The sequence below is a fragment of the Lolium rigidum genome, chromosome 3, assembly GCF_022539505.1.
Source record: "Lolium rigidum isolate FL_2022 chromosome 3, APGP_CSIRO_Lrig_0.1, whole genome shotgun sequence".
NCBI lineage: Eukaryota > Viridiplantae > Streptophyta > Magnoliopsida > Poales > Poaceae > Lolium > Lolium rigidum.
In genome coordinates, this window is record NC_061510.1 from 26,478,970 (window position 1) to 26,505,614 (window position 26,645).

The following is a 26,645-nucleotide window of genomic DNA, read 5'->3' on the forward strand; positions in this document are numbered from 1 at the left end:
TCGTTCTCCCCCACAGGGTCATCGTTTTTGGAGCTGATGCCGGCTGGAGGAGCTCTAAGGTGAGGCGGTCTTCGTCTACCTCGTTGATGTTGTCGTTCTCGGTGGCGTGGCGCAGCGAAGTCCCGGTGATGGACGTGGTTGGCCGGAGTCGTGCAGGGTGGCGGTGTCGTCTAGTGCCGTGGCGGCGTCGATGGCAGACGTGACAAGGTCAATGCGTTGATCCTTCCAGAAGATGGGTCAGCGAAAGATGGTGGCAGCGACTTCTCGACCGTGTGCAGTGGTGTGCGTTCAGGGTTGGTTGGACCGGTTTAAGTTCCCAACTCACTATGAGACGTTTTGGTGAGGCTTCCGGTTTTCTGATGATGTGTGTTGGTGAGGTCCGAGGCATGAGTCCCCGACACGATCACCCCCTTCGTTACATTTGTAGGTGTTGCGACAGCTGTCATTAGTGAGGTGACTTTAGTTTAATCTCTGTATTTTGCTTGTGAATAAGCTTAATAAAAAAAAGTTGTGGGCATAATTTTGATGCAGAGGCTTTAGAACCTCTATTTTGAAGAAAAAAGCATGGCAGCGACCAGGCGGTACATCACCGACTGGTTGATGCTCGGAACACATGCACACATTCGTGCTGACTGATTTTATAGACTTTGAACCCATTTCCGCACATGCGCGCACGAGGCACGCTTACCAGCTCAGGATTTAAAGTTGACACTGAGCGGTTTAAAAGTAGTGCCTGCCTGGAGTAGTAGGCTACTGGTCAGAGCTCAGAGCCAGACCAAACACGCGACCGACGCACGGTCGAAACACAGACAGCGACCGAGCACAAGGAAAGCCAACCGTCGACACTCGGAGCGGCGCGGCGAGGCGATCTGGTGGTGATGGCCCGGTCGGAGACGGCGGCGGTGGACCCGCGGAGCGGCTACTGCGCCGCCACGCGCGCGTTCCGGAGCAAGCGCGCCGACGTGCCGCTCCCGGACGACCCGGACCTCGACGTCGTCACCTTCCTCGCCACCCGCCGCCACTCGGGCGTCGTCGCGCTCGTCGACGCCGCCACGGGCCGCAGGACCACCTTCGCCGAGCTCTGGCGCGCGGTGGCCGGGGCCGCCACCGCGCTCGCCGCGCCGCCCTTCTCCCTCCGCAAGGGCCACGTCGCGCTCATCCTCTCCCCCAACTCCGTCCACTTCCCCGTCGCGGCGCTCGCCGCCATGTCCCTCGGCGCCGTCGTCACCACCGCCAACCCGCTCAACACCGCCGCCGAGATCGCCAAGCAGGTCGCCGACGCTTGCCCCGTGCTCGCCTTCACCACCCGCGACCTCCTCCCCAAGCTCCCCCTCGCAGCCCACGCCAACCTCAAAATCATCCTCCTCGAACCCGCCCACAACCACCACCTCCCCACCACCACCGACCCACGAATCATCGCCACCATCGACGAGATCTCCGCCACCACGCCCAACCCATCCCGCCGCCGCGACCGCGTCACGCAGGACGACCAGGCCACGCTGCTCTACTCGTCCGGCACCACGGGGCCCAGCAAGGGCGTGGTGGCCACGCACCGGAGCCTCATCGCCATGGTGCAGATCGTCATGACCCGCTTCCGCCTCGACGACTCGGCGGGCGCCACGGAGACGTTCCTCTGCACGGTGCCCATGTTCCACGTCTACGGCCTCGTCGCCTTCGCCACGGGGCTGCTCGGCTGCGGCGCCACCGTCGTCGTGCTCTCCAAGTTCGAGCTGCCCGAGATGCTGCGCTGCATCACCGCCTACGGGGTCACCTACCTGCCGCTCGTGCCGCCCATCCTCGTCGCCATGGTCGCGCACCCCAAACCTCTGCCCCTCGGCCAGCTCCGCAAGGTGCTCTCCGGCGGCGCGCCGCTCAGCAAGGAGCTCATCGAGGGGTTCAGGGACAAGTACCCGCGGGTGGAGATCCTGCAGGGGTACGGCCTCACGGAAAGCACGGCCATCGGCGCGTCCACGGACTCCGCCGAGGAGAGCCGACGGTACGGCACGGCCGGCCTCCTCTCGCCCAACACCGAGGCCAAGATCGTCGACCCGGACTCCGGCGAGGCGCTGCCGGTCAACCGCACCGGCGAGCTATGGATCAGGGGACCATACGTCATGAAAGGTACTACCAAAAAGGTTCATGCACCATGTGCGCATCATTCCAACTTTTTCATGTTTAATCTACACAATTCGTACTGTATGACACTTCATTCGATTCGACAGCTCGGCGCAGGAACCCTTAGAATTTAGAATGTAATCTATGCTAGATCACGGCGTATAGTGAAACTTAGTAAACATGTTTTTGAATTAACAAAAAAAATCGGTGTGCCTTTTCCAGATAACCTATAAAATTGTTGATTCAATCCCTTTGCTAGTATAGTACATGTGAACTACCAGATGAGGTGTCAAGATAACATTGTTTATTTTTTGGGGTAAGTATATATATATCAGCAATTAAACTAGTGTTATAACTTGGAACTTGATGGTATAGATGCGTCCTCATCGATCTCGTAGGTCTGCATACACTGCATGTGAGCTAATGATCATGTGTAACCTTAGACCAACAGGTTCAGTATGACAGTATGTATGTATGTTGTTAAAATAGTTTGGTGCCAGCTTCACCTAATTTTGGTGGCGAAAATAGGTTGACACTGACACCCACGGATTTCTTCTGATGGTGCTCTATTATGTTCTGAGTAGTGTGTTTCACATTGTCTGAGTAGTTTCAAGTAGAGCCAATTATATGTTCGTGTCTTCCTTTTGGCAGAAGTTGGTGTCATCTTTACTTAGTGGGTTGTTGTGACGCTTGATGATGGTGCCCTTTTGCTCTACTTTTACTGAATTTACTGCAATACTTATAAGAAAAGTCATCTTATCGTCCATCCCTATCGCAAAGACATTTATTGAAATAAAAATCTATTGACACAGACAAGATTTTGTCTTTAGATTCTATGACTAGACAACTTTGCCACTGAACTGTTGAGATGTTTTAGATTCTGTCTTTCAAACCAGTACAATAAGCGTTAGTGGTTTCGCCAAGGTCACGGCCGATTAAGCACATGAAAAACAAAGGAAAATGAAAACATGAAAGGGGAAATTTTGTCCTTCGCTTTATGCTCTCCTTAAATTATTCAAACTTTTCTTGGTTTTGATTTTATACTGATAAATTCTTCGCTGTTTCATGCTTCTGTTTTTTTTCCCAAAATTCTGTTTTGATACAAAATTAGTTTCTTTTTGTTCATCGACTATTGCCAAAGTTTAAGTTTTTGATCCCTGGAATTTAGGAGACATTCTCTGTCCCTCAACAATCAAAACCGTCTAGTGTCTTGCTCTTTAAAAATATGTTTTATTGATGACATGGAGATGATTTTGCACATGTAGCAGCCCAGTAAGCACAAAGTGTTGGAAAATAATGTGAAAATGAAGGAGAATCCATAAAATAGGAAATTCAGGGAAGAAAAATCACCGAACATTTTAGGAAATACAAAAAAATGCATAACAGCCCAAGATATTTCTAGCAAACCAGGAAATTGTGCAAATTAAATTTAAAAACTTTACTATTCTAATTTTATATAATTTATGAACAATTTTAATTTTTCAAAATTTCCGTGTATTTTCAATTTTCTACAGTTTTCCTAGGTTATGCTTTTTTGGGTTTTTATTATAATTTTCTTAAAAACATGTGTTTTAATTAAGTTTTCAGTTCTCTAAGTGTACAAAAAATTCATATTAATTTTGTAAAATTTCTAAAACTTTATATCTTTTAATTTTTTCCCAAATTAGTTGAGCTAAAAAAACTTCAAAAAATTCTGTTCATTTTTTCTTACTTTATGTTCCGACTATGGTTGGGTTTCCATATGTGCTATATTTTTTACACGTGAGGAACCAACGATTTTTTATGCTAGAGTTGGGGGTCTAGACTTCGACTTTGACACATCTGAGTAATAGAAAAACATAGTTTTTTCTATTTTTATCGCTCTGCTTTTTTTTTACTGATTGAGCTAACGTGTTTGCAATAGTACCGCCATGCCATCTAATACTTCCTACCGATGGTCTAGAATATGTTCCATAGTGTAATGAAACTCAGTAAGTCGCATGCAAATTCAAATTACCCACAAGGTGAAACAAGTACATTAGTTATGCAGCTAGTATATAATTGGTAACCTGGAATGACTTCCAGGAAATCAGAAGTTTCTACCCATGCACCATCGAGAAGAAAGGCCAGACTGAGTACTGGGACTCAAACATCCACACACAGATAAATTCTCACTTCATCTTTTATGACAGTGTATCAGCTAGAGGCCGTGAGGTAAGCCTTTTTAGATAGAATGATGAGTAGGATCGCGTAGATCGTGCTCCAACATGCTGCAGTCCATGTAGAGCAAAGTTATTTCATTTCAGGTCTTTACACTGTCCGGCAGCTAACATATTGGAGATTTGCAAGTATAAGTATCAGCAACACTCAGAGTATCTTAAATTGCAACTTTGTTCGCTTCAGGCTACTTTAAGAACACAGAGGCAACACAGTCGACAGTGACACCTGATGGATGGCTCAAGACTGGTGATCTCTGCTATATAGACGAGGATGGTTATCTCTTCGTGGTGGATCGTCTGAAAGAGTTGATCAAGTACAAAGGCTATCAGGTACATGCAGATGTCTCTCACAGAGGCATGCTTCTAACTTGTAACCGTTTCTTGACATCTGAATGTGACATGTGTATAAAATAGGTGCCTCCAGCAGAGTTGGAAGCTCTTCTGCTGACACATCCAGATGTTACTGATGTCGCCGTTATCCCGTGAGTATCATCAAGATGTCTGATCAGTTTTAACAACCTAGTTAGACCAGATTTCTTAATGGTTTGGTCCTTCCAGATTCCCGGACAGGGAGGTCGGACAGTTCCCGATGGCCTATGTGGTGAGGAAGAAAGGGAGTAACTTGTCAGCGGCCGAGGTGATGGAGTTTGTGGCGAAACAGGTGAGCAGAGCATGACTCGTGAATGATAAAATCCATCAAAATGAGCGAGCTTCTGTTACCACCGACAGAGAGACTTCAGCTGATTCCTGCGATTTCTCTGACCCGTGGCTGTGTAATGTTCTGCAGGTAGCACCTTACAAGAAGGTCAGGAAGGTGGCGTTTGTGACAGACATCCCCAAGAATGCTTCCGGCAAGATACTGAGGAAAGATCTTATCAAGCTCGCGACATCCAAGCTCTGAAATGCCAACGTGATTCATCTTTTGCCCTCTGGGGATGTCAAGGCTCTGCATTACGTTTGGCTCATCATCATTGTACAATTAGCTCCCGTTTGCCCTTTGTCCCAGTATGACTGAGTATCTATCTGTAACTGAGGGATCTCACCAGCTTTACACTGTACATGAAATGAAATGTCTATATATACACGATCCAGGAGGGTATACTGCTTCTTGTGTGCCGATATGCCAGATTTGAATAACGAAACCCAAACTAATTGGTGTTAATCGGATAGCAAACCGGTCATGATTCCTCCGCCTGGCCGATGTGCTCTCAGCACCTGGTATTCCTTTGGTGCCTCCACGCCCGTTTCGGCTGCAGCGGCCTCCGACGGGAGAAGCCCCGTCGTCCCATGGTACTATCTCCGGCAGCTGGGTCGGCCGAGTGCACCAGGCTTGCCGTTCGGCCCCATGCCCTGCTCGCGTCCGCCTTCAGGACCAAAGCCAGCATCACCATTGTCAAGCTTGAGCTCCAGGCTCAGCAGCTCCTCTTCTCTTAGAGTCAGGGCAAGCATCACATTACATATTAATGATACTATTATAGTACAAAGGCAAGAGAGGAAAGCTATACATTTCTATGATTGGTACCAGCATCCATGCCAAGGCTATATACAATAGGAGCATGTAGCTAAGCTACAATCCCGTTAAAAAAAAAGCTACAATTAATTTAGTAGATCCATGATCATTAAGTTCCTATTGAACCGCTACACAGACCTCTGAACTGATCCATTGCCGCTACAATAACAAAATCAAGTTCATGAAAAACAAAAGCAGGACACACCCCAGCCTGCTCTAGCGCTTCCTCTTGTGTGACTGCCACTGTTTCAGGACGAACAGGATGGCTTCCTGCAGCGTCGCTTTCCGGCTTTCCTTATAGTTCCACAGCACCGGTTCAACGTAACGTCCGCTGGGGTTGTACTCGTTGATTTCAAGCAGAGCCTTTGTCACCAAGCCGTAGATCTCCTCACCTTGCTGTTCCTTCAATTCACAGAGCTTCTTGTCGTCCTCCAAGAGAATTTCCTAAACGAAAGAAATGAAAGAATCTCACATTCAGGTGAAAGCATGTAAATGCTTGCGAGTATATAAATGTTTGCAAAAATAGATGCTGTTTTTTCTGTACATATATAATGCCACAGGGGTGGAAAAGTAACATAACAAGAAAAAACTAGAAAGGGCAACAGGAGAAAAATTAGAAAGAATCAAGGCGCCGTATGTGAGGGTTTAACTCTGTGAGCTAGTGAAATAGTAGTGCCCTTCACGAAAACAACTCTCCAAATAATTGTGGATGGCTATTTGCTTTCAAAAATCAAACCATTCCTTTGTTTCCAAATCCCCATAGAGAACATGTGGCAACCTCAAAAAACTTTGGTCCCTGAAAACTCTGTTTTGCTGCCTCAAACATGCGAGTGATAAACTTGGGTCCCTGGCTATAATTCCAGAAAATGTCAAATTTCCTCCAACATTTAGCAGCAAAGTGACAATTAAGAAATAGGGTGATCAGGGGTCTCCCTTTGTCTCTAAGAGTAAAACACAATTACCATAGAAGCTAAATGCCAATTTTCGAGAAATTAATGACTCACCGTTTTAAGCTAGCAGAGTACAGAAACTATGAACAATAATAGAGAGCTTCTACAGTTCCCATACCATTGGTTCACCATCCACCGTGATTATCCTAAAAGGATGCCACTTCGAGTTTGTAATTTCTGCTTGCCATTTCGAACAAAGAACAGCGGAGTTCAATTGGGCATCCTCATGGTGTACATTTGATGTACAAGCTTTCGCAAACACTCTAGGGTCAAGCTCGCCCATTCTTTTGACACCTATATGAGACCGACCATTTGTAAACTTCTGCAAAGCCTGCCCAACACACAGTGCATAATAAATGATAATAAATAGTGAGATTATCTTTGGAAGTATCAAATGCATGCATCCACAAAGGATGGGTTAGTTGCTCAGTTACCTCTATGAGCATCTTCCGAGCACATTGCAACTCGTCGTTGCTTTCTCTTTCCTTTGTAACCAATGCGCTGTTGAGCAACTCCATTGCTTGCATGTCGCCCTCTTGCTCACCAAGCTGTTCTGCTGTTGCGTCAACCTCGTCCACTTGCTTGCCAAGCTGTTTCGTTATCGCGTCAAGCTTCCCCTCTTGCTCTCCGAGCTGTTTTGCTCTCGCGTCAAGCTTGCCCTCTTGCTCTCCAAGCTGTTTTGCTCTCGCGCCAAGCTTGGTCTCTTGCTCTTCAAGCTGTTTCGCTCTCGCGTCAAGCCTGCCCTCTTGCTCGCCAAGATGTTTTGCTCTCGCGTCAAGCTTGCCCTCTTTCTCGCCCAGATGTTTTGCTCTCGCGTCAAGCTTGCCCTTTTGCTCGCCAATCTGTTTTCCTCTCGCGTCAAGCTGCCTGGATGTGGCTTCGATCATCCTAGACACCGCATCCATCATCTTACTTGCCATATCAAGCTTCTCGGATGCCGCATCGAACCCCTCGGCTGCCATATCAATCTTCTTGGATCTAGCATCGGTCATCATAGACGCAGGAAAGAAATTCCTAGATGCCACAATGAACCTCTCAGATGCCGCATCGAAATTCTTAGATGCCGCATCATACTTCTTGGATGCCAGGTTAATCTGCTGGGGTCTTGGTGTATCCTCCTGCATGTTGAACTCCAAGCAACACTTTTGGTTCTCATTGGCAGCTGCTCGTTTGATACCTCGTTCCTCCTGTTGCTGTGGGCGCAGTTGGAAGAGTGTCGGCCTCTGCATGTCACCCACAAGTGATCGGTGGTTACTTCTTCGCTCCTCCAGTGGCCGCCGGAAGAGCTCCGGCCTCTGGACCCAGATGAGCCTCTGCAGATGCGCGCCGTGGTAGCACACCCTGTCGGCGCTCTGATTGGCCATGAAGACCTTGATCTCCACCTTGACTTGGCGCCAGATCAGCCCTGTCCAGTCGATATCATGCGCCCTGCCCTCCTCCACAGCCCTCAAAGCTGCATCCTTGACGCCCCTCTGCAAGATGTAAACCTTTGCGAACTCTTGGGCGGCGGAGGCCACGACGGCGGGGTCGGCGGCCGCGCTACGGCTCGTAGTAGCTCTTCCCACCGGGAGGCAGAGCGCAATGGCGAGCGCTTCGGAGGAGACCTCGATTCGTTTGCCACGGACGGAGCCCCATCCGCGGTCGGAGCCGGGCTTGCATCGGTAGTTGGCGATCAGCTCGGCGACGAGGTCGGGCCGCGGGGCGCCCGAGGCGGAGAGGTCGAGGCGGACGAAGTGGAGGAGGTCCAGGGCGCGGAGGCCGGCGTCGTGGGCCGTGGACGGGGCCGCGAAGGGCTGGGCGGGGAAGAGGAGGGTGGCCGGGAGCCGCTGTGCCCGCTGTGCCAATGCCTCCGTTGGGGAAATGCACGGATCGGCGCCAGCAGGAGGCATTCCGGCCATTGGAGGAGCTCGGGAGGAGGCGGCCAGCGGGGAGTGGTCGGGCGCGGCGGCGCGCCGCCGCCTTACCGGCGGAGGGGGCGAGTGAGTGGCTAATAATCGATAAAATGACCCCGAGTTATTATTTTTAACAAAAATATACCGAGCCTCCGATGCGAGAAGACCGTTTTGCCCCCCGCCGCCCCATAACACCTTGCCACGCGCTCGCGCCGGCGCCGGCGCCGCCTCCGCGACCGGCACTGCGGCCACACCGGCTGGGACTCGCCGACTCGGAGCACGTTTTCCCGCCATCCGCTGCCGGTAATCGACTGAGCGCGCGAAGCTCCCGTTCTGTCTCATGCGCGCGCTCCCGCACACTCTGCCTCGTCCCCACCCGCGGCAGGCACGATGCCGCCGGCGCCGGCATACGCCGTGCTCGCTGCCGCCTTCAGGACCAAAAGGGCCATCTCTGGTATGCGTCGTATCAACCCCTTCTTCTTCGTCTGTCAGTCCACGCCCCTCGTCACTAATTTAAGCACTGTTCTTGGGTGTTCCAAGAGGATCACCAAGAATTTTACATGCCAGCGCTTCACAGAATTGCCGAGATGTCCATGTCGCTCAAGTTCTGGGTGAAGAGGATAGGAAAGCAGAGATATATTTGTCAGATTTTTTTCTTCTTCTTCTTCTAAATAGACTAGTTTGCAATGTGTGGAACGCCATTTGCTAGCAACAGACGAGGAAATCACATTACAATATTGAAGAGCACATAACCAATATTACTCTGCTTCAATAAATGGGTAATTTAATGTCTTGGCATATATTTAAGATAGTAAAGTTTATCAGAACAATCAAACTTTACACAACCAGATGTAACATGTTGAATACTAGAAGAGGATGGAAGGTAGTAGCCGTGCTCGACTGGACGCAAAGGCTGATTGCCATGCCACCCTGGAGAATCCAGCAGATTAAAACAAGTACAGATGATTGACATGACGCCTAAGGTAGTAGCATTCGTTTGATACTTAATAGTGATGCCCCACCCCCACATACATGATGCCACATAGATTCATTATCGATAAATTCCCTTGATCTTTTTGTCTAGATAAGCTTGGAGCGATGTTCGTGTGCCTCATTTTGGATTGGATTATAATATCATCGGGGAATTTCTTCTTCCTGTCCTTGCCAACTTTGATTGACTTCTTTATGGCCACTAGGTTTGTCCTTCAGAGTCCAGATACAAACCTTACCAAAGTCCAGACATGAATAGACATGCAGTAGTACCATTGGTATGGTGAAGTTCCCAGACCAAAGTGATAGGTTTTATATTGCACCTTGGACAAAAAACATAATAGAAGTATCATAATAGTAGTATCTCTCCTCTCTTCTCACTGGTTTGCTTTGGTTAGTACAACAAACTACACGTGTTTTTGGAAGTGCTTCTCAGATTTGTTTATGCCTAAACTTGGCTTCTTTTCGAGGGATGCATACCATATGCTTACTGAGATGCATATGGTTTCCCCTTTAGACATGTATGTTCTTCCATTGTTCTGGGATATTCAAGTTTGATGCTGCCATTTTAAATACTCCCTCCATCCTAAAAAATTGTCGGATCACTGATACATTCACATTTTACAGTTAAATCACTTGGATCATTACCGCATAGCTAACTGAATCAAACTACTTAGAGATCATAGAGAACATATATATATTGCTACTGTTTTAACAAGTGCACATGCGCCTATCCCTGAAAATGCAATGAGCACTTATCCTGAACTGAGGAAAGATTGGTAATTGCTCTGTATAAATGCCTTGCTGCTTGGTTGTCTGGATAAGGGAATAATTTTGGCCATGTTATTATTTGGCCAGGGAGTAAAGCTGTACATGAGTTTTTTTTTGTCGACTAACTAACTGCACTTGAGATTCTTTTGTAAGTAGAGATGTACAGAGACTAACCCTGGGAGTGCTGCAGAGCAGGTTTTCTACTGTTAGTGTAAACCAATATTTTTGAATGCAACTGAACACAATATCTTCTATACTCTGTCCTAATTCTCTTTTCCCAAGAGAAACACCATGCCCTATTTTCTCTAGAGTTTATGCCTGAGAAGTGATAACTAATGCCTAATACATATAGAGTTCAGGTTAATCGCTTTTTGTTTGATGTGCTGGTATTAGTTGTTGTCTAGGTAGTCATGTGAGAGTTTCTTCCATTTGAGTACATGTAGGAAGGGGAGCATTCAACATTTTTTTCTCCACACCCATACATTAAACTTCTGGTCCCAAGAACTTTTGTCAAAACAACTAAAGTTTCGTTCCCTACAAAATGCTCTGTTTAATAGAATACCTTATTTAGCATCTGTTGCATTCCTGCTCTCTAGAAATAACCAAATTGTTTAACAACAGTATGTATACAACTGAAATAGAAATCAGTAGCAGTTCTTCAAATATTGTGGCATGCAATGTGTATGATTAATGTTATTAATATTGTCTTTATGTCCCATTTATAAAAAGCAAATATGCCCTAAATCATGTAAGGACCTTTTGGTTCCCACACAAACTAGATATCATGCCTTATGTAAAGTGCAAAGAAGAGATATTTTCACAGGTATTGATATGATCTAATAATTTTTGAAAAGACACCTTTACCTGCTATGCAGATCTACCAATTGCATGGAGGCATTTCCTAGAGAAAAATCTTTGACGAGCCAACATGAATGGAGGGCATTCGGCAGCAGAACCCACTACAAGGTAGCTTTGTAGGTTCTTTTGGGTGTAATTTTGGTGTTTATTTTCTGAAATGTTTAGGTGGCGTACCGCATCATTTAAGTACTATATGTGTTTTTTTGTGACCAAGGGTATAACGTGAACAATTTTATCGAGGCGTAACGCACACACATGCTCAATGATGTTCAACTATAGTTCTGGGATTATTTGCAGTCTGTTGGAGCCTTTTAAATGCATCGTTGATATTTTTCTAGATAGTCTCATTCCCATATGGTGTTGTTTAGTTCTTATTCCAAATATAGTTTCATAGTGATCGGAAGAGGAGAGAGAGCATCTAAGCATAATACTGAATTTATATTGAAATGTTTTATCCTTTCTGCTCACCATTATGTAGACTCATGAGTTTTCGCCGCATTCCTCTGTACCGTTGGTCTAGCTAACAGCCATCTAGATTGTCAATAGCTTCTCCTGTCACCTGATTGGGCCCTATATAGATTCCTGAATAAGGGCGGAAAAAAACATCTGCGGTATCTCCTGAGGACCTGATCACATCTTCATCACCCCACAACACAACACAACCACCTCACCTTTTTCCCGTCCTCTCAATGCGCAAATGTCGATCTTTTCCCTCTTCAAAACCTCAGCTCCAATCAAATATGCTCACAACCTATATGAAGTGAGGAAAAAAAGTCACGTCGCAACCAATTGCTAATATTATCATTTACCTGCCTATAAATCAGTTACTATCTATCTGGCAAAGCGAAGGGGGCCTACTTTCTATTAAATCACGGGGCGGCATCTTTAAAAAACTAAGCGTGTTACAGCTAGCATACCCACCACGCTGGCCACACTATCCCAGGACGCGATACAGACATTGGAGCATGCCTCTCTTCTCCACCTTAGCAGGCCTAAAATGCATCGCATATCCCTCTAGTACTTTTGTATATGTGTAGTGCTTTAGTGCATCCTTGAAGTTTAATGAGATCATTACCCCACGCTCTCTCTTTTTTTTTGGAACATGGAAATTTTATTAATTCAGCAGCATTTTACATAGACTAGCATGCACTCAGGCACGCTGACCACTGATGATACATCCCTGTTTAGACAAACTTCAGTAGGAGAGTTCAGACATCTGAAATACAAAGATCTATCCTGGAACTTAAGAGCAAGCTTTGCCTGATGGTGAGCTTTCAAATTGAGGCTTCTGGATATGTGAAAGATCCAGGTTGCATTGAAGGAAGAGCTGGCTGCTATATCTGCCAGCTGTGGCCTAATTGTCCAGTGACCTGGGGCACTGATTGGATCCTGGGAGGCTGCCGCTGTTGCCAACGTTGCATTGTCCATCAGAAAGGTAGCGCGCTGGAGTCGAAGTACTTTTGTTGCCTTCGCTGCAAGCAGCAGGCCAAAAGCTTCAGCTTGAATTGCTGAGACTGGTGGAGAGACTGCCGAGATGTAGACATGTAAGCAGGGCCTATCATCACCCAACTGAATGAAGAGACCTAATCCAGCTAACACTGGTTGGCCATAACTCCCTGGTGATCATGCAGCATCTGTGAAGACGATCGGCCCTGGAATGTTTGATGTGTCCTTGACTGTAGTTCCTGGAGAAGGTGCCATCTGCTGCCGAAGAATAGTTTGCACCTGCAAACATGCTTTTGGACCTGCAGGCAAAAGAGCAACAGGAGGTGTGGTAATAGCTTCATGTATAGTCATATGAGCAGCTCGATGGGATTCTTCCTGGTGCATTGCCTGGTCTTCTATGCCATATAAAAGAAGGGCAGCAGCCACGTGATGAACCTGCAATACTGACCAAATATTTCTGTTGAACAGATAATCATTGCGTGCTCTCCAAATACACCAGAGCAAGGTAAAGATTTTATCAGGAGATATATCAGATTGAGGAGTCTGTAACATAGATTGGATAATATTTGAAGGATTGAGAGTAGTATCAAAGGCATCAGTTTTGAATCCTATCGAAGAACAAAACCAAACTGCTTTGGCAAAGGTGAAAAAATAATTGAGTCAGTTTCTAGCATACCACACCTTGAACATTCCTTTGCAATGTGTTTTGAGAATTTCGAATCTCTGGCTCCCGTCACAAGTGCCTTTCTAATTAATCTCCAGGCAAAGGTTTTGACCCTAGGAGTTTTTATTTCTCCACACATCCCACCAGATTTTCTTCTCGTCGTCAGAAATAATTCCCTGGAGTTTGCTTCTAGCATCCTGCAAAAAACACGTGTATGCACTCTTTGTTGTGCACTGAGCATTAGGTGTGTGTGTCCAGCATACTTCATCATCAAAATCGGCCTTTATAATCGGAATTTGTAAAACCCTCATGCTCTCTCTTGAATTCTGATGTTCAAAGTGTTGGTGTCTTTTTCTCATGTTTTAATTGGATGGGATCTCTTTCATATGCCATCAATATGTTCTCTTCTTCATGCTAGAGTATTATTCAGTACACTATATACTCATGGAGCTGTAGCTTCTTACTGATGCACTATCTATGAAATGCAGGGTTCGACTCTACGATGCGTCAAGAGAACATAAATCATCATGCTGTACCCCTCCGGCAGCAGTGGGTGGACTTCCGCCAAGGCCGACCCATTCTTTGCATCATGTGGTATGAGGTAAATTTCAAGGCAGTCAGTTTGTGCCAATTGAACCTGGTTTACAGTCTCTGGAATCTAATTCTAGAACTTAACTGTCTGTGTTCAATAGTTGCCTAAGTTCACGGACATGGTTCTGGAGTAATTCGAAATATTTAGCCATGTTGCTGGGCTGGCTGTGCAAATTCGAAATGTTTAGCATTTTGGGAAGCATCTGGTTTTAGTTGGATTCCAACATGGATACTAAACCTGAAATGTTGCCTTTTTGTAATCTGGAGCTTAGTTGATGAGCTAGGCCTACTAGTGACTGGTTAAATATGATTGTGCTATGCTTGCATTCTGATGTGGAAATATGCCTTTTCTTTGTCCGATGCAGCAGCTGTAGCCTATTGTGTTTGTGAAATATGTTGACTGCTGTGTGCAATTGCCACTTTTAACAATCTTGGTCAATTTTTGAGTCTGCTGTGTGCATGCCCTGCTTGGAGATACTAGTTTAAATTTTCTCTTTTATCGGCTTAGCCAGTCCATTGATTCTGTATAGTTTACTTTTGTTTGATTTCAAAAAGAACTGAAAAGAGGCATGCACACTGATATAGCGGGTTTAGATCATCTTGCCCCAAAAGGAATTCATTCTGGAGTGAGTCGACACTAGAGTGGTTGTTAAATATGCGTTCTTAATTCGAAGTATCTTGCTTTATGCAGGGCAGTGACATGGGACGAGGCATTGGAGCTGTACCGAGGACATAGGATGTTGCATGTGTGTGTGTGTGGCGCTACTAGGTACGAAGCTAATTATCTGAATCCCTTGTGCATATAAAACTGCAGGTGCTTCTTTACTTAAGCATGGTCATTGAACTACTAGAGTTTATGCGGCGATGATTTTCTTGCTTCCCTGGGTGCTAGCTACGGCTTGGCTAAGGAATCGTATAGGAATAGATTATATCTACCATTCAGTTATGGTTATAGAAGTAATAAGAGGAGAATAACTACTGCAGTTGGTAGAGTAGTTTCTTAACTTGCTTAGATATACTTGTTGTACTGCTTTGGTGCATCTTTTACTTGAGCACGGGCAGGGACGAAGCCAGGAAAGTGACACAAGGGAGGCTAATTACATGCAAAATTTCTTGAAGGGGGCCATATAGCTAAATTTAGGTGAAATTACATATAAAATAAGTGATGAAGCTTCCACTTCAGGTCAGTATACTATACCCAGGCTTTCTATTATTAATATTCCAGATTCTAAGATTGTTAGGAGAGCGGATCACTTAGGTATATCTCTAGGTAATACAGCAGGACATATAGGTAAATCGGTTAAAGGGCTTAAAATGGTGGAAGAGGAACGTATTCTAACTTTTCTAGAGAAAAAGAATAATGAGATTGAAAATATGAAAGAAGGATTGGAGACTCTTGTAATGTCAAAAGTATCCACACTTTGTGAAGATTTGGTTTATGAGGATGACACCACTCTAGATTTAGATGTTCATCTTGAGCATCTCAAACCGGTGGTGAAAGTAAAGAAAGTTAGGCAACGCAAAATTTATGATACTAATAACACTCGTAAGAGCACTAGGAAAAGAGTCAAGAAACAATGGTCATAATGCAGAATCTGAAGGGTATTAACTGGAATCCAGGAGGTTTTGGAGATACTGCTAAACACTTGTTTGTCAAAGAGGCAATTAGGGAACATAAATTAGACTTCATAGCTTTGTTGGAAACTGGAAGATCTAATTTCTCGATACCCTTTTTGAACCAACTGGCGGCAGGCTTTAACTTCTCTTGGTTTTGTCTACCACCACACGGTCGCTCAGGGGGTATTCTAGTGGGAATAAACTCCGATACGCTTCGTGTGTTAAAAGTAACTACTGGAGATTTCTGTGTCAAACTTCATATTAAATGTAAGAATGATGGTTTTGAATGGATTCTGGTGCCGGTCTATGGGGCTGCCCAAGACGAGCATAAGGCAGAATTCTTAGCTGAATTAGTGAGAACTTGTGAATCTGAAACATTACCTATGTTGGTGAGGTGGTGATTTCAATATTATTCGTAAACGGAGGAGAAAAATAATGATAATTTCAAAGCGCGTTGGCCCTTTGTTTTTAATGCAATTATTGAACACCTGAACTTGCGTGAAATTGCTCTTACTAGAAGGCAATTTACATGGGCAAGTAGAAGACTTCAACCTACTTATGAGAAGTTAGATAGGGTTCTAACATCAATCTCATGGGAACAAAAGTTCCCTTTGGTAACTGTTAGAGCCTTATCTAGGGCTGATTCTGATCATACTCCAATACTAATTGACTTAGGAGTGAAAGCACACCTGGGCAATCAAGCAAAATTCTCTTTTGAGCTACATTGATTGCGTCAAGAGGGTTTCTTTGATATGATAGTAACGGAGTGGAATTCAGCTATGAGTGGAGCTTCTCCAATGGATATTTGGCTAAATAAGTTAAGACATATACGACGCTTTCTTAGAGGATGGGCAAAGAATCAAAGTGGAAAGTATAAAAAAGAGAAAGAACGGTTACTAAATATCATTGATAATCTAGATGTGAAAGCCGAAACATGTATTTTGAATACAAATGAAAGGGAAGTACTTAAAAAGGCAAATGAGAATCTGAACAAATTAAGAAGGGAAGAGGAATCAAAATGGGCACAGAGAGCGAAGGTTAAACATATCCAGGAAGGAGGTAATAATACTAGATATTTCCACTTAATAGCGAATGGTAAACACCGAAAGAAGAAAAAATTTCAACTAGAACAACAAGAGGGAACGATTGTTGGGGAAGATAATTTAAAGGTCTATATTACGGAGTTCCACAAAAAATTGTTTGGAGCACCCACTCAAACAAATATCTCATTAAACGAAGCGGAGACACATGATATTACGCAGATCTCGACTATTGAGAATGAAATTTTGACAGCCCCTTTTACTGAAGAGGAGGTCCGTCAAGCTATTTTTTAGGTGGAAAGGAACAAAGCTCCGGGGCCAGATGGCTTTCCAGCTGAGTTTTATCAGCATTTTTGGGAAGTAATAAAGCATGATCTGATGGCCCTATTTTCTCAATTTTCGAATGGGGATTTGCCCCTATATAAACTGAATTTTGGGGTTATCACGTTACTACCCAAGAAAGAAAACGCGGTTCAGATACAACAATATAGACCTATTTGTTTACTAAATGTTTGTTTCAAAATATTTACTAAGGTTGGTACTAATCGTATATCGGGGATTGCCCCAAGAGTAATAAAGCCAACCCAATATGCTTTTATGCCAGGTAGAAAAATTTTGGAAGGGGTAGTCATTTTACATGAAACAATTCATGAGTTACACACGAAAAAGTTGGATGGTGTCTTATTTAAGATAGATTTTGAAAAAGCATATGGCAAGGTAAAATGGCCTTTCCTACAACAGACGTTAAGGATGAAAGGTTTTGCTCAAGAATGGGGTAGATTAGTTCAACATTTTGTCCAAGGGGGCAGTGTTGGTGTGAAGGTCAATGATGATATTGGTCATTATTTCCAAACAAAAAAAGGCTTAAGGCAAGGAGACCCGCTGTCTCCAATGCTTTTTAATATTGTAGTGGACATGCTTGCCATCTTAATTGAGTGAGTCAAAGAAGATGGTCAAGTTGGAGGACTCATTCCACATTTGGTTGAGGGAGGTCTCTCTATACTACAGTACGCTGATGATACTATCCTTTTCTTAGAGCATGACCTAAACAAAGCTGTCAATATGAAACTAATTTTGTGTCTCTTTGAAGAATTATCGGGACTCAAGATTAATTTTCATAAGAGTGAGATTTTTTGTTTTGGAAAGGCAAAGGAGGAAGAGGATCAGTACAAACATATCTTTGGATGTGATGCTGGACAACTCCCCTTTAGATACTTAGGTATACCAATCCATTACAAAAAAACTCAAGAATTCTGACTGGTATCCGGTAGAGACAAGGTTTGAGAGTAAATTAGGATCTTTGGAAAGGGAAGTTACTATCCTATGATGATAGGTTAGTGCTTATCAATTCAGTATTAACTAGCTTACCGATGTTTATGTTGTCTTTCTTCAAATACCTGTTGGGGTAAGGAAACGTTTGGACTACTATAGATCTAGATTCTTTTGGCGATCGACGAAAACAAAAGAAAATACCGGCTTACAAAATGGAACATTGTTTGTAGACCTAAAGACCAGGGGGGTCTAGGTATTGAAGTGCTAGAAATCAAAAACAGGTGTTTATTGAGTAAATGGTTGTTTAAACTTCTTAATGAGGATGGAGTGTGGCAGGAATTGCTACAAAATAAATATCTCAGACATAAGACTTTATCGGAGGTTCAAGCGAGACCTACTGATTCGCCTTTCTGGAAAGGACTAATGGAGGTCAAACTGGAGTTTTTTTCCAGGGGTTTTTTCAAAGTGGGTAATGGTAGCAGTACTCGTTTTTGGGAAGATACCTGGTTAGGCAAGACTCCGTTGACCCAACAATACCCGTCTCTATATAATATTGCTCACCACAAAAATGTCACTGTCGCACATGTTCTTGGTCAGTCGCCTTTGAATATTATGTTTAGAAGATTGTTAACCGGTAGCAAGTGGTCGGCCTGGTTACAACTTTGTCGGAAACTAATGATGGTACATTTGAATGATGATGAGGATCGTTTTGTTTGGAATTTGACAGCTAATGGTTTGTTTACAGTGAAGTCGATGTATGAGGATATTATGTGTGACCATACCCCTTTTCTACGGAAATATTTATGGAAGGTTAAAGTTCCGCAAAAAATTAAAATTTTCATGTGGTTCTTGAGTAATAAGGTATTGCTAACAAAAGATAATCTAGCTAAACGTCATTGGAATGGGTGTACAAAGTGTGTCTTCTGTGGGGAACAGGAGACCATTCAACATCTGTTTATTGAATGTCCTTTAGCTAAACTCCTATGGCGCACGGTGCATTTTACTTATGCTCTTCCACCTCCTACCAGTGTTACTAATATGTTTGGTAACTGGTTGAATGTAGTAGATAGACAGTCTAAGGCATTTATCCAGATTGGGGTTTCTTCTTTATGTTGGTCTATTTGGAGGACCAGGAATGATATAATCTTTAACAAAAAAATCGTCTTTTCATTTTTTGCAGGTTATTCATATGGTTTCCCATTGGGTGCAGCTCTGGGCCCTACTCTCCCCGGAGGGGCAGCGGGATGCCATGGCTACTGGATGCACACGGCTCCTGATGGTCGCTCAGGATATCTTGTGCCGTGGCTGGTGGCGTCTTACTAGAAGACTATGTTAATTTGTAGTCTTCTTATGCGTTTTTCTTTCGATGGTTGGTTATGGGACCAGTCCTCGATGATTAGTGTTTTGTAAACTTGGTTACTCTGAACTATATTAATAAAAGGCTGTGTACATCATCACGATGCAGAAGCCGGGGATGACCCCCATTTCGAAAAAAGAAAAAAATTAGCAAGGGGGTTTTCACCATGAGGGGGGCCATGGCCCCAGCCAGCCCCCTGCTGGCTCCGTCCCTGAGCACGGGTTTGCCTGCTAACCAACCTTACCAACTCTTCTTTATCTTTTGGCCAAGTTAGTTTGTTGTATGAAATTATTATCCCCTCGACCCGCCCACTTGGCCACAACAGCAGCTTCTTGCCGACCTTTCGTCCGTGAACTTCAGGGCGCGCGCTGCCACCTGCACGAAGACAGCCGTGGAAGATGCAGAGTTTAGCTACGAGATTGAACATCTGTACATGTAGAATGAGTGATTATTGCTGGATGTTGTTAATGATTATATGTCGGTATGTGTACATGCCACGATGCCTGGATGGCCTGCATTCGATTGGCATCCGATTACACATACCAGCTTTACACCAGGATATTATAGCTCAGCGTTCCCGACATCGGTATTAGTGTAGAAGTGTGTGTGTGTGTAAGAGTGTAACTATATGTAGATCTTGTATAACTTGGACCCAACCTCTCCCCGTGAACAGTGCAGAGAGGCGATTTCTGAATCCCCCTTCTTGCTCACCTCGCCGGCGGCGATTCCGGCGGTTCCCTCTCCCTCCGGCGGCCGCTCCGGCGGCGGTAGGGTGGGGGAACACCGGATCCCACCGTGTACATAGCGTAGAGCTTAGTAGGGTCTCAGCCGGCGGCGCAGTCGGTGGTGTTATGCAGGGAGGCGGTCGTCCTCTTCGACGGTGGAGTACCAGTGGTCTCCGTTGTCGACCGCCTGTCCTGTCCTTGCTCCTGGTTCCTCGGAGCTTCGGAGCAGGGCTTCCCTCGCCGGAGATCGAGTCGCGGCGGCTCCGGTTATGCAATAATCCGAAGACGGTGGTGTATTGGAGTAAGACGAAGATGATGGCGCTGCAGGATGGAGGCTTCTTGAAGCTCGAGGTTCGTCGACTTCCCGTCCGCATGGGGGCTCTCCCGATCCAAGTCAAGAAGAGGAGTAGCAGCGGCGGCGCGCCGGCGGCGTTCGCGTGCGGTGGTTGTCTTCGTGGTCCAGCAGGACTTTGTTGTATTTTTTGCTTTGTTCTGGGCTGATCTGTAAGGATCCTTGTTTTAATATATCAGGTTTTCACGCAAAAAAAAATATGTAGATCTTGTATAGTGGAGGAGGGAAATGTAAATAAGACAAGACCAGAAGGATAAAGAACGAGAGAGGAGAGGAATCCTCCAGAACCATTGCGGCAGTAAACTTGTCGAGATTCCAAATCCTACAAAATTAGTGATTCAATCTGGTGTTATTTTTCCAGTGATACAACAATTAGTACAATCAGAGTACATACGGGGATGGCCAGCTTACTGTTCAGTATATATATTCACTATTACTCTGTATGACTGTATGTTCACAATGGTGGGAAACTCTGTCTAACCTGAATGTGTTACTAGTGACCCCAGCACAGTCAGCTGCAATAGTTACCTGGCTGATCACTAAATCTTCGGCCCAAGAAAGGCCTTCGCCACATACAAAGAACATAACCTCAGCATATCTATCATGCCATTTAATTTCAAATTAGGCCCACATCTGAAGCAAAAAAAAAAGATCGTAAGCTATAGGTAGTGAATTCAAACTGGGCCCAGTAACAGAACCAGAACTGTTTTTTTTGGTTGTTGTTCTTGCTATAAGTAATAGTGAATTCAAATTGTACTATGTACAACAGATTGGCACGAAACTAATCTCCATGAGTTTAGACAACTTTATTGTTATTTTTCAGCTGGGAACTTTATTGGGTTCACTCCCAACAGTTACACAAAAAACGTGCTTACTCCCAGCAATTCGACCGTTAGTCCACTGATGACTGAATCACTTGGAAAGCGTGCTAATGCTGGTAGGTGGTCGACACAGCTGCCTGCATTCGATTTGGCCTCCACAAACGCCCAAGGAAGTCTCAGACTGATGTAAGCAAAGGCAGATTACATGTATCAACACCGCACCAGAAAATATTATCAGCTCAGCGCTCCCTCGATCGATGATGCTCTGTTGTTCCAATCACGCATAGGGCAAATCCAACCCGTGAACCACATATCTCTCACAGTCAAACCGCATAGGATGGGCCAAGCATATACTGCACGTACGCCCAAGTGCTTTCTGCCTTTTCTCTTGTCCGATGTAAAGCTTCAATGAAAGAAAGAACCGATGGATGGAGACGTAGACACGGCGGTTATCTTCTAGAGAGACGGTTGATCAATAAAGATGTCGAGCAGGAAGGAAAATGACGTAAAGCGACAACTGGACGGGGGAGCGCCACCGCCACGGTTAGATTCGACGACAGTAACGACAAAGCAATGACACTGAATGAATTAATCAAGGATGATCATTGAGTCCATGTAAGACGAGTGTCATCGAGCAAAGGAATTAGGTCTAAGGTCGATCGCCAAGTACAGTTTAGGCTAAACTGTTTAGCACTTGTACAGTGCCCACAGGCCTCCCTCGTGCTGTAGTCTTGTACAGTACAGGGAGTGTGCAATCGATGCATATCATCTCCACTTATGACCCCCGTTTGGGAGAGCGCCGGCAGAACATTTTTCAATTGGGGAACGGGTTTTCACACCGGTGTCCTCCAAACCGGCGCCCTCAAAATCTTTTGTTTTCCTTTTACAATGTTTTGAAATAATATTTTTATCACATAAAATTATTCATATAATATTTTAATATAGGTTTAACATAAATACAAAGGAAATTATTCGTATAATAATTCAAATTAAATCATGTGTTGTTGGCGGCTTCTCCACAAATGCGCAACCAGATCTGTCTGAAGTTGAACATGAACACTTGCATCTCGGATTTCTTGGTGCATGTGAAGGAAAGCGGCAAATTGTTGAGGTACATGCTCTACTTCAGCAAGATGCCCTGATAATCAAATGGTCCCCGGAGGAGGAGGAGGTCGCCGGAGGAGGAAGTGGTCGCTGGGGACAGAGGAGGTCGTCGGGTGTGGGTGGAGGAGGAGGAGGGAGAAGAAGGGAGAAGAGAAGGAGAAGTGGAAGAGGAGAAGGAGGAGGACGCCCCCGAAATTCAAAATTCAGCACTACAATTCCGTGGAGCATGGGCATATGGTGCGTTTTCCGAATTTTTTATTTTTGCAGCAAAAAATCTTGACTTTGTCATATCCTTATACTCTTTTTGAATTTTAAGAATCTGAAAATTGTCTCACCGCCAAGCCCCAGTGAATTCGGATGTAGAATTTTCTTCCGGTCATTTTGATATATTGTGCATTTTTTTCGAGTTCGTATGCAACCATAAATCCAGTTTGATGATTTTGCAACGCAATTTTGCAAAAAAAATTCAAAATTCATGTTTGTTAACTTTAAGTGGTACCAGATGACATAATACATGGGCACCTCGAATGATTTTTTTTTTGTAATTTCTAGGCGATCCAGGGGTGTGTGGAAAAGCTTCTTTCTGTCATTATGTGGCGCATGGGTCAAGGTGCGCCACAGGAAGGCCACATTCTGTGGCGTATGTGTGCGTGTGCACCACAAGATGTCTTATTTTTGTGGTGCACCACATGATTCTATGCGCCACAGAAATAACGAAATCAATTATTGGGCCTGGCCGGTGGTGGGACCCACCATATTTCTGTGGCGCATGTGTGTCTGGTGCGCCACAAAAATACGCTGTGGCGCACGTAAAACTGGTGCGCCATAGAATAGCATCCCACCTATAGCTAGTTTCCTACTAATGTCAAGATCGATGGCCGGTGATTCGTTGTCACATTTCTTCGAGCCTCTTAGACCGTTTTGTATGAATCATAGCTTGTTTCTCACTTGCAGACACATTTTAATCATCTTCCAACAATGGGTCAACATGAATGGTTTTTTCTCATAGAGCTCCTTAAAGTAATTGAAAGCTTGGAGCACCTACATATGGATGAAATCCATTAGATATAGTCACATATGCTTCACACATTTAGAATAGGTGAGGTTTTACCAAGTATCCAACGCCAATGCCACTCACGGGCTGGTCCTTCTCACATGCTCGCATGCGCCACAAAATTTACTGCACTTCGCAGTGATAAATGAACCTCTCTTTTGAAGGGAGATGTCATTCCAATCATTCTTAAAATTGCAGGTTCAAATTTTCTATGCTCATGAAAGTACTTGTCAACCATGACATGTCTTTTTTTTTTTTCTTTTTGCTCGGCACCGTAAACTGAATCTTATTCATCAATCTCCATTTAAGCCTCACGAAGCAACTCGTTCACGCCGGCCATGTGTGTTCTCCGGTTCTTTGGCATTATTTTGTGTGTTGCGGCTCGTTGCTTTGAGCTCGCCAAGCCCAAGCTAACCACGGCACGGCGATCCTTGGCGTCACGCCGTGTGCATCAGAAGATGCATGACATGTCGTCCCGCGCGCCCAATTAATTTCGACTTCCGAGGACAAGACAGACGAAGCTGCGGCATACCACGGCACGTCGCCGCACTTTTTAGAGGCGGTGCGGCAGGGCTTCGTGATCCGGCGCGACGTCCAGCTACCGTCCAAGTAGGTACGGACATATATATATGTATATATATATATGGACGAATGGATAGCGAAGGCCGGGCGTCCTACCCATGGCCCTTGGGGTTCCACGTCCGTGAGACGCCAAATGAGTAGCAGCTTCCTCCGGTTCTCGCCATGGGGTCGGTCGAGACCCAGCCGTGCGCTGGCTCTAACCGACACGACGACAGGCAGGGCCGGCCAACCTGGTCGGCGTTCGCCGGCATGCTCATCCGCCGCCGCGCTTGTTCGCTTGTGTCACGGGCGCGCGCGGGCTGCACAAGGATTGCATCGTGGCAACAAATTCACAGGTTAGCTGCATCTAAAGTTCTAAACCCACATCATTATTATAACCAGTCTGTCTGTTTGTGTGACTATATATGTTGTGCACGCACGGCTGTACCTGCGATACGGGGGCTCCCTGTGATCAAGCTAGGTACCTTCTCTCATCAGTATGCATGTGTGTACTGTGTCTCTTTTTTTAGCAAAAAGAATTACAGTGGATGTCACGACGCAGGTGTGCGGCTCAGCAGGGACACATGTGTGTACCACGGACAAACCGCGCGCCGTAGACATCAGACAAGATCGAGCGTACGCACCATGGACATGACTGTTACGATGATTTAATGAAATGAAATAAAACGGCGATTTAATAAGCGCATTCATCGGTCAGTGGAGTTGTTCGGTTTTGTCAGCTCAGATGGAATCGTCACCAGAACCGTGCCAGCGCGCGGGGTAGCTCATTGCAGGCGAACTGAATGTCTGAGGGCATCTCCAACCGCGTGACCCAAACGGATGTATTTGGACGTCCGATTTTAGCTGTTTGGGTCGGCTTCCGGAGTCACGGACACACCAGGACGTCCGTGGCTGTTTTTGTTTCCCAACGCGCAGAGATACCCAATACTATTCATCTTCTCCAACTACTAGTACTACGATGACCCAACTAGCTCCGGCCCCGCCCGGCGTGATCCGCCCCGCCCGGCGGCCTCCGTCGACGCCCGGTGACCTCCGCGCGAGCAGCGCATGGCGGAGCCCCTCGCGCGCTGCACGGCCATGGCGGGCGAGGCGATGGGAGCACGGCCGTGGTCGGCGGGCGAGGGCGCGGCGAGCCCTGCGACCGGCCTGGGCGTGCGCGGGCGTGGCGCGGCTGTGCGGGCGGCCGGGCGCGGCTCGGGCGGGCGGGCGGGCGGCCCGCCAGGCGGGCGGCGAGGGCGCGAGCGAGCCCCTGCGACGGCCTGGGCGTGCGGCTGTGCGGGCGGCTCGGGCGAGCGGCTGGGCGGGCGGGCGGGCGGCTCGGCCGGGCGGGCGGCGAGGGCGCGGCGAGCCCTGCGACGGCCTGGGCGTGCGGCTCTGGGCGGCGGCGCGGCTCTGGGCGGGCGGCCTGGCTGGGCGGGCAGGCGCGGGGCGCGGCCGTGGAAGGCGAGGCGGGGCTCGTCCTGGGCAGACGACGTGGAAGAGATGCTTGCAGCGCGCGGGCGCCGGCGGAGCGCCAGGCGCACGGCGCCGGCGGAGCAGCAGCGCGCGCGGCGCGCGAGCGGAGCCGCACGGCGCTGGCGGGAGCGGCCAGCGCGCGACCGTGGCCGTGGTCCTGGGCAGCGCGCGGGCGCCGGCGGAGCAGCAGCGCGCGACCGTGGCCGTGGCTCGCGCGCCAGGCGACCGTGCTCGCGGCGAGCGGCTGCCACCCTGCACATCGCCGTCGACGAGCTTTGCCGCCGAAGCTTTTTTTGAAGCAGCAACTTCCGGCATGGATGAAAAAAAGTGAGGAGTCGGCGACGGGGTGTGGCCGGCGTGGGCGACGGGAGCAGTTGGCCAAGCCAGCCAAAATCCGGTGGCTATTCCGGTCATCTCCATGGGAAAAAGAGGACAGAGGAGAGAGAACATGTGGGGTCATGTGGAGAAAAACGGACGTCCGGAGGTGTCCCGAGCCATCCGGACAGGACGCAAGATCCGCCCAGATTTTGGTCGGAGTTTGGGTCGCCCGGACTTAAATGGCCGTCCGTTTTGCATTTGGGTCTGCGCGTTGGGACGCGTTTTTACCCAAACGGACGAAAGTGGTGTCCGTTTTTGGGTTTGGGTCTCCGCGTTGGAGATGCCCTGAATCACCTCAGCTGCTCCACGCATAAATTAGGACAGATAAATTGTACTCCCTCCGTCCCAGTTCGCGAGGTAAAGTTTTCAAATATCTTAGCCCAAGGTGAATTTTCATTGGCCCTAAATTTGCACGTTAAAACATGCAAAAACTTTGCCTTTCACATGCATGGAGTACTAGTGCGCGGTGGTTTCACATGCATGAAGTACTAGTGCGTGGTGGGAGATGAAAAGAGGAGTGTTTGCATGCAAAAATGAATTAGTTTACTCCAACATTAAATGCAAAATGTGCCTAGAAGGTGAGGGATTTTGGGACAAATATTTTTTGGGAATTTGCCTTGCGAACTGAGACGGAGAGAGTACTTATTGTTTCCATCAACCACATGTCAAACAATAAATTTCACCTCTAAAAATGGATGCACACGATGTTGAGGCTGCGTCTCGCCGTCTCCGCAGCACCTCTCTCGCTCGGATGGAGGTAGAAGAAGCATAAGATTTTTTTTCGACGACAGAGGCCGCGGCGCACATACGACCTTTTTTCTCTTATTTCAGCTAGCTCACACACCACACACTAGGCACACCTAACGTGGCCACGAATACAAGCACGAACGCGGCCACGCACCG

General features: G+C 46.4%; 2 protein-coding genes and 1 long non-coding RNA gene across 3 annotated transcripts; 2 read left to right on the forward strand and 1 right to left on the reverse strand.

Moving 5' to 3' along the window:
* The first annotated feature begins 753 nt into the window (after positions 1-753).
* On the forward strand, positions 754-5,246 carry LOC124701325 (4-coumarate--CoA ligase-like 4). Its single transcript, XM_047233376.1, has 5 exons — positions 754-2,121; positions 4,498-4,643; positions 4,728-4,795; positions 4,872-4,974; positions 5,101-5,246. Exons 1-5 carry the CDS (start codon positions 879-881, stop codon positions 5,212-5,214), a joined length of 1,674 nt encoding a protein of 557 aa, XP_047089332.1. The 5' UTR covers positions 754-878; the 3' UTR covers positions 5,215-5,246.
* Positions 5,247-5,957: 711 nt separating this feature from the next.
* LOC124694532 lies at positions 5,958-9,114 on the reverse strand. Its single transcript, XM_047227508.1, has 4 exons — positions 9,024-9,114; positions 7,208-8,760; positions 6,892-7,104; positions 5,958-6,267 (listed from the first exon to the last, which is right to left on the reverse strand). Exons 1-4 carry the CDS (start codon positions 9,112-9,114, stop codon positions 6,040-6,042), a joined length of 2,085 nt encoding a protein of 694 aa, XP_047083464.1. The 3' UTR covers positions 5,958-6,039.
* A 231-nt stretch (positions 9,115-9,345) lies between these two features.
* Positions 9,346-15,034, forward strand: LOC124695231. Its single transcript, XR_007000552.1, has 3 exons — positions 9,346-11,392; positions 13,883-13,995; positions 14,677-15,034. It is a non-coding gene; the product is annotated as an uncharacterized LOC124695231 (long non-coding RNA).
* Positions 15,035-26,645: the final 11,611 nt, after the last annotated feature.